An 8,612-nucleotide genomic window follows, 5' to 3' on the forward strand; every position below is an offset into this window, starting at 1 on the left:
TGCTGCTGAGGTTACTTGTAACACCTAGTGCAGTGCAAACTGCATATAAATGATTCTTCTGTTGTATTATTTAGAGACTGATGACAAAAAAACAAGTCTATAAGCATTCAATACAGAGGTGCAGTTTTTTTCTCAAATATTTGCAAGGTGCAATTGCTTGACTCTGAATATGGAACAAAGAGATAGACTATTCTCAGTGCTGTGTGTATGTACCTAGTCAATTTTTTAAATTTTTATTTATTTATCTTTTTATGTCTTGCTGTCCAGTTCATGCTGGCCTTAAGCTCACTTTGTAGCCCAGCGTGGTCTCAAACTCACAACAGTCCTCCTGCCTCAGCCTCTCAAGTGCTGGGATTATAGGCATGTACCACTACGCCCAGCCTATAGTCAATATTTAATAACTGACTGCAGCAGAGTTGAGCAGATGAGAAATATTTCTTAGGGTCTTGCTGGAGGAATATTACACAAGCACAGCATATTCCTATGCATGTGGCAGGTCCCACATAGGACACAGCACTGCTCTGGGAGAATGAAGGTGTGTGACTGGATAAGGGTGATAGTTGTGTCTTGGAGTGATGTGGGGAAACCTCTGACATGACATTTAGGCTGACAGCTAAAGGATTAGTGGTTCAAACAAATAGCTGTTCAGGCAGGGACTCATGCAAGGAGAAGCCTAGAGACCAGGAAGGGGGAATGTGGCTAGAACACCTTGAGGATCGTGTGGGGGAAGTGAGGGTAGGGCCGGGCTGCTCATGGTATTGAGGGCAGTGATGAGAGTTTTCGTTAAGTGTAACAGGCAATGCCGTGCTCACACTGACCCAGTGTTGTTGTGGGTTTACAGAGGACATAGAGGAGGAGGGTATGGGCTTCCAGCTCCAAGATCTTCCCTTTGTCTTCATCCTCACTGATATAAAACTGGACATAGTTGGCCAGGCATGGTGGTACATACCTATAATCCTATCACTTGGGAGGCTGAGGCAAAACAATTGCTGCAAGTTTGAGGTCAGCCTGGACTACACAGTTAAGACCTTATCTCAAAAAATATATATATTGGCTTGCCTGGCAAGTGCAAGGTCCTGAGTTCAATCCCTGGTACCGCAAAAAAAAAAAAGAAAATCCATATATTGGATGTAGTTGTCCAACACTTTTGTTTTATGTTAATAAAAGTCAAATCAAACAATGCAAGCATGATGTGAAGTGACATCCCGAATAGTTTGTGTATCCCATTTTCTTCTGTGTACTCCTTACTTATGTGTTGTGTCAGTCAGCTTTCCCATTGCTGAGACACAAATCACCAACCTCTGCAACTTAAAGGAGAACAAGTGTACTTTGGCTGGTGATTTCAGGAAACTCAGTCCAAGGTTGGCTGGCCCAAAGCAGGAACATCATGGTGGACAGCACAACAAAGCAAAGATATGTAGTTCAAGGTTGCCAGGAAGCAGAGCAGAGTGACAGACCAAAGAGGAAGGAGAGCCAGACATAGATCCCAAGGCCAGGCCTCTACCCAGACACAGCCAGAAATGTGCTTTATTCATTCTCTGGGTGTTTCTTAATTAATCAACTTGGCATATCTCAATTAAGGGTCACAAAGTGTATGAAAGGGGCTGGGGAGATGGCTCAGTGGAATAAGTGCTTCCCTGGCAAGCGCAAGGGCCTGAGTTCAATCCCCGGTTCTGCCAAAGAACAAAGTATATGAAAGTTTTATAAGATGATACCGTATTTTTTAGTTTTCTGTTTTACGCATATGTGCTAGCTTATTTCTGCCTTAACTTCCTATAAAAGGACCTTTTCTAAATGTCACTGTTTTTCTAATGCTGCATAGTCACTCTTCATATTATTTTAAATGTTTAATAAAGACTAATATCATAGGGCCAGCCAGATAGCTCAGCAGATTAAAGCACCTACCTAGGCAGACACAGGGACCAGGGTTCGATCCCTGTTGCGCTGTGCCAGCCCCACCCCCCATGTGCACTGAGATGGTGATTGAGACTGGGCGTGGTGGCACACCTCTAATGCCAGCACTTGGGAGGCTGAAAACAGGAGACTCACTATGAGTCCAATCTGTGTAGTGAGACCCTGGAGACCCTGTACTAAATACATTTTTAAAAAAGACTAGTATCACAAAATATTATTACTACTTACAAAAAACTTGTCATTAATAAGATTTCTCTTCTGTTGATTCATACACCTATAGTTTCTGCACCACTATAGTTTCTGTACCTGCCATCCTAGATACTGCACAGTAAGGGTGTTGAAATAATATCTTTTCACCATTTAATAGTGGTCTAGGGGCTGGCGAGATGACTCAGTGGTCTAAAGCACCTACTTGGAACAAGCTTGGCAAAGCACAGGGACCACGGTTTGATCCCCCAGCACCACATGCCAGCCAGCCTCGCCCCCTGGTGGGCTGAGCTGGTCACACACACACACACACACACACACACACACACACACACACACAAAATAAATAAATAAATAAATGTTAAAAAATATAATTATAAAAAAAAAATAGTGGTCTACCTTATGATTTAACTGTTCTAAGCTACAGTTTTTCTTTTTTTTGTTTTTGTTTGTTTTGTTGTTATTGTTGTTCTGTTTTCATTTTTTTTCCCCATTACTTTAAAATTTGTAAACACAGGGATGCATGTATCCAGGTGAACAGGTTGCATAGAAAGACTTGGGAAACAGTGCTCCCTGCTCTGCTGCCTCTGGAGCCACAGCAAGGCTTTCTAAAGGTGCTCAGCCGTGACCCAGTGTTTCATCCTAAGCGAAGCGCTTATACAGTACACTCACACTTGCACACGCTCTCTCTCTCCTCTCTCTCTCTCTCTCTCTCTCTCTCTCTCTCTCTCACACACACACACACACACACACACACACACACACAAATGCATTCACATAGTGTCTTACTTTTTTTGTTGCTGAGACACAATATTCAATACCTATAGTGTAAGGAAGGAGAGATTTATTTTGGCTCCCAGTAAGCAGAACATAATGGCACAGATGCATGGAGGACAGGAAACAGAATGGAGGAGCTGAGGAGGGCGATGCACCCTTCAGAGCCATGCCCACAGTGACTGTCTCCTCTAACTTGACCTCATCTCCTAACAATTAGTCAGCATGTGACCTCCCCAATTTAATCACTTTTTAAATGCTAGGCTTTGGAGGCCATTTTAGATCTAAACCATAAAACCTGGTTTTCAAAAGTGTGAAAAAGTACACAATGAAAATCACACCTCTTGGGCCTGCTAGTTAGCTCAGTTGTCTAAAGCGCCTGCAGAGTACCGCAGTTCAATCCTTAGCCCCACAAGCCAAACCAGACCCGCCCTTAAGGCAGCCTGAGCCAGCCAAAAAAAGAAAGAAAGAGAAAAGAAAATCACACCCCTAAGTCCTCTGGTCCCACAAGCTGTCACAGCACATGATACCACAGCCCTGCCCAGCCCTAGAGATGGGCACCCCCAAAAGACACCATGTGCATGCCTGAACGACTGCCAGGTGCTGGCAGTGTGTCCATCCCTCTGCTCACCAGTATCCTGTCTTCAGATGTGGGTTTGTACTATAAAAGGTAGAAAATGCTGCCACAGTATTCAATCTAAATTTATAGTATTGTGATGTGCTGTCATTTCTTAAATTACCAGTACTTGATGTTTTATATTGCTTTCCTCATACAGCATTTTTATTTTACCTCCCCTAAGGTGACCATCCTCCCAAGAACCTATATCTGTTCCTTCACTAATTATTGCTGATGTTGTTTTTATGCTGTGACAGTGGGGCACTGGAAAGTAGTGTACTGTGATTAGAGTCCCACCATCCCATAGCTAACACTTACTTTGTAAAATATACCTATTCAAGTGGGATTTTCTTTCCATACTGACATTGTGGAGTTTTGGTTAATTATTTTTTACTTCATGCATCAATAATTGATGCAACCTAATTAGGTATTTTATTGAAGTCACTTACTGTTGTCTCTTATATGATACATCATTTTTATAATTAAAAAATTGCTACAATGTGCTACATTCTGAGTGACTGAGAAATAAAATCCTTTATTTGAAAAAAAATCTACTTTTCTTCTCCCACCAAAATGACTGATTGACTAGATATGAAATCCTAATTTTACAATCACTTTTCCTCAAATTTGCAAATATAATTTGTATTATCATCAGGTCTCCCACATTGTCATCTAGGAGTTCATTGTCTCTGTAATTCACATTTAATTGTACATATTCTGTCTTCCTGTCTGAATGCACTTAGTATTCTATGAGGTAGCAGTTGTTTTGTTTCTGGTTTTGGTTTTTTGTTTTTTGTTTTTTTTTTTAGTTTTTTTGCTTTGTTTTTCTTGAAGTATACATACTTTACAAAGCTGTGCTTACTCATGGGTCTTTTCACACATTGGTTTAAGCACTCAGTGGGCCCTATGTCCTGAGTTGTGGGAGACAGTTGTTATTTCTTTGATCATTTTTTCTTATTTGACCTTCCCTATTGCAGCATTCTCCTAGGAAATGGGCCTTTGTCTTCCATCTTTCCATGTCTACTTTTAAAGCTGTGCTGTAGAGGAATCCCAGGGCCCTAACTTGCTGTTTGCACTTCACCTCCCAGGTGTATGGGTTGCAGCCCTGGACTAGACCTGGTAGCCCAATCAGCTTTGGTGCCTCAGGAACAGAGGAGGCCTTGCTCTCCAGTGGCACGTATCACTTGGGGTCCACATCTTATCTATTAATTTAATCATTTTAATCACTAAGAATTATGATTATTTTTGTAGCAGTGGGTCTGTATTTTATTAGATTTTATTTAAATGCATTATTCTCTCCAGTTTTTCTAGGATTTTATTTGAATCTTAAAGGTGTTTTTTTTTTGTTTTTGTTTTTTTCCAGAACTGGAGATGGAACTCAGGCCCTTGCACTTGGCCAGGAAAGCACATATTCCACTGAGCCATCTCCCCAGGCCCCTATTTTTTTATTTCTTAAAATTGTGCCACTCATCAATCCTCTACCCCTTTTTTTCACATATATTTTTAATTGTCACCTTGGAGTTTCTCCAAAAGTCCATCATTGCCAGGACGATGAGGGATTGGGTTTCCTTAACTAGTGGCTGACACCTTTGGAGCATGTGTGTCACTTTAGAGGATGTCTCTGTAACCAGGCCTCAAGAGCAGCTCAGAATCCAGGGAGGGCCACTGCTGAAGGATGCCTCTGCACTTAGCCCTGGTGTCAAGGTTGTAGGATTCACAGCCTGCTGCAGGATTAGGAAAGGAGTATTTCAGTGGCTCTGGTTAAAGGTGGAGTGGGATCATGTGTCTTTTTTGTTTTGTTTTTCGTTTGGTTTTGTTCTGAGTTTTGGGGGGGTTTTTTAATTTATTTGTTTTGCTTTTTGGTACCAGGAATCAAACTCAGGACCTTGCAATTGCCAGGCAAGCACTATTGCCACTGAGCTATATCCCCAGCTGATCATGTGTCTTTGAACCTGGGTCTTCTTCCTTCTGACATTAACACAAAGGACATGACTGTTAAAACAGTCATGTTGTAACAACAACCTAACTTTCTGTTCTGAAATCTTAAAATCCATCCTCTGTTCTTCTCACTGAATTTTCTTTGTTTCTTAGGAGACTTGAAACAGAATCCTGTGGAAACTTTGGGACAAAGAGCTCTGGGACCTGTCACATACACAGGTTTCCTGCAGCTGATTTCAGGGGACATGGGGAGTTAGCAACTGGGAGTGGGAACTGTACTGTGACTCTTCAGGCAAAGAGCACAATCCCTGCAAGAAGTGAAGAGAAACATCTTGTCATATTCCACAAACAAGAACAGTGTGGTGATTCTTCAGTGACTTTTCAAACACTAAAAGTGAAAACAACCAGTCTTTGGCAGACCCAAGCTAGATGGCCACACAAGACTCCCCTAGGAAGCTGTGTAAGAATAAGCCCCAGGAACCTTGGGAAAGCAGAGGTGTCCCTGCACCTGAAGAGAGTACTGAGAGGCAGGTGGTGAGGGAGAAGAGGCCTCCCATGGCCCAGGGTTCTGAAAACCTGCAAATTAAACTTCCATCCGACAGAACAGAGCCAGTGCTGCCACTGGGTGGTGAAGCCACTTTCGAAAGTAGCCCAGTGAAGGAATCTTCAGATCCCCTTGTCCACAATCAGAAAGACACTTCAAAATGCAAGTCAGGATTGGTCAGCTACAGCCACCAGAGAGCTCACCCAGAGCAGAAGTCCTGTCACTGTGGTGACTGTGGGAAGTCGCTGCGCACCAGCCCAGATGCTGGTCCCTATGGGAAGCACCATTCTGCAGAAAAGCCGCACAAATGTGACCAGTGCAGAAAAGGCTTCAGTCAGAGGTCAGAGCTCCTGCTGCACCAGAGATGCCACATAGAAGAGAAGCTCTACATGTGTACACAGTGCGGCAAGGGCTTCACCAGGAGCTCCAGCCTGCTCGTCCATCAGGCCATCCACACTGACGAGAAGCCCTACAAGTGTGATAAATGCGGCAAGGGCTTCACCAGGAGCTCCAGCCTGCTTATCCACCATGCAGTCCATACTGGCGAAAAGCCATATAAGTGTGACAAGTGTGGCAAGGGCTTCAGCCAGAGCTCCAAGCTGCACATCCACCAGCGTGTGCACACAGGGGAGAAGCCCTATGAGTGCGGGGAGTGCGGCATGAGCTTCAGCCAGCGCTCCAACCTGCACATCCACCAGCGTGTGCACACTGGGGAGAGGCCCTACAAGTGCGGGGAATGCGGCAAGGGCTTCAGCCAGAGCTCCAACCTGCACATCCACCGGTGCATCCACACTGGTGAGAAGCCCTACCAGTGCTACGAGTGTGGCAAGGGTTTCAGCCAGAGCTCGGATCTCCGCATCCACTTCCGGGTACACACTGGGGAAAAGCCCTACCACTGTGGCAAGTGTGGCAAGGGCTTCAGCCAGAGCTCCAAGCTCCTCATCCACCAGCGCGTGCACACTGGGGAGAAGCCCTATGAGTGCAGCAAGTGCGGCAGGGGCTTCAGCCAGAGCTCCAACCTGCACATCCACCAGCGTGTGCACAGGAAGGACCCTGACTCGTGACACAATCTAGTGCTGTGAAGAATTCCTGTTTCTAGCATATCTCTTACCTTTCTGTTCTTCAAAGGAGAAAGATAAGAGTCAGTCAGACATGCCCTCACTGAAAAGTCATTTGTTCATTCAAAGCACCAAGCACTTAATTACGCTACAGTTGGTGGGGTGTTCTGGTCCCTCACATGCTACAGTGAAACAGCTACATTTCAGTTCAGCCAGTGTCATTAGAAATACATATTCACCTAGCATTTTTAACTGCAAAACTTTATATTTTATTTGTCCAGGTAGAGCATGTTTTCCTTTGTTCACATTTTGTGCAAAATTGGAATACTTGTTTCTCTTCAAATGGTGTGCCTAGTGTTTTTCATAGCTTCTTTAATCCTGAGCAGCCTGCCCTAAACTCTGATTCTGTATTATATCCATTTTAGGCTGGGAGGGGTCAAGGTTGGAGACACAATCAACATCAAAATCTCCTGTGTTTAATGCCAAATGTATGTTAGTTTGTGGCTACACAATAAGGAACTGGAGAAGTTACTCCTATTATAGACCCCATACAATGTTATAACAGAAATCCTGTATACACACACACCTCTGCCCCAGGTAGCCCTTTGGGAACATAGTTACTTTTCCTGAATGTAGCCAGTTCATTGGGTACCTCCACACTGAAGGCCAAGGAAGGTCCAAAGCAATATGCCCAAGGCAGGTACCAGTAAAACTGGCACTGAACAGTGGTTCTGAGAGGTGACACTAGCAGTTAAGCTCCAGATAGAGCTAGGAAAGGCTGGCATGGGGGCATGTGGAAATTAATTGGCAAAGGCTACAGAAACCATATCAAAGCTTGAAAAACTAAAGCAGAAAAAGTAACGATTTTTGTTATTTTTCTCCAGATAGCATTAAAATTCTGGGGAAGTATTTTTTACATTTGTAAAACAATAGCAAGAAAGATCATCCGTAAGTGAGATCCTAGAGAGAAGCTGGTTGTGGTAGTGCACACCTGTAGTCCCAGCTACTTTGGAGGTGCAAGTAGGAGGACCACAGGAGCCAAGGAGTTTTGAGACCAGCCTAGGCAATTTTTCCTCAAAAAAAGTGGTGAGGAGGAATAGCTCGAATAAGTGCTTGCCTGGGAAGCACAAGGTCCTGAGTTCGATCGCTGGTACCGCCAAAAAAAATGAGGAACAGTATATGCCACCTACATATGCTTATTTTAGGTAAGAAAGGACTCAAGTCTAAACTCACTTTAAAGAACTTTTAAAAAAATTTTAAAGAGCACATTTAGCAGAAACCAAGGAGAGAAAAAAATGGAGATAGGAACTAAAAATGAAATCACAAATGGAAAAACAATTGAGAAAATTAAACGAAATCAAAACTTGCCTGTTTGAAAAAGACTGATCACAGTCTCCATATCAGGAATAAAAGAAAAAAATCACTACAGATCCTACAGATTTTAAAATATTTTACTTTATGAATTTACTGGCCGGGGAGATGGCTTAGTGGAATAAGCACTTCCCTGGCAAGTGCAAGGGCCTGAGTTCAATCCCTGGTTCTGCAAAAAGAAAAGAAAAAG

General features: G+C 43.3%; 1 protein-coding gene across 1 annotated transcript; it reads left to right on the forward strand.

The window, feature by feature from the left end:
• Nucleotides 1-5,850: 5,850 nt before the first annotated feature.
• On the forward strand, nt 5,851-8,108 carry Znf239 (zinc finger protein 239). The gene has a single exon (XM_004636600.2). The coding sequence runs from the start codon at nt 5,879-5,881 to the stop codon at nt 7,055-7,057; it is 1,179 nt and encodes a 392-aa protein (XP_004636657.1). The 5' UTR covers nt 5,851-5,878; the 3' UTR covers nt 7,058-8,108.
• Nucleotides 8,109-8,612: the final 504 nt, after the last annotated feature.

The sequence above is a fragment of the Octodon degus genome, unplaced genomic scaffold (genome assembly GCF_000260255.1).
Source record: "Octodon degus isolate 3935 unplaced genomic scaffold, OctDeg1.0 scaffold00081, whole genome shotgun sequence".
Lineage (NCBI taxonomy): Eukaryota > Metazoa > Chordata > Mammalia > Rodentia > Octodontidae > Octodon > Octodon degus.

Excerpts from the sequence above, each read along its gene's own strand:
- Znf239 (XM_004636600.2), top strand. The coding sequence starts at position 5,879 with ATGGCCACACAAGACTCCCCTAGGAAGCTGTGTAAGAATAAGCCCCAG.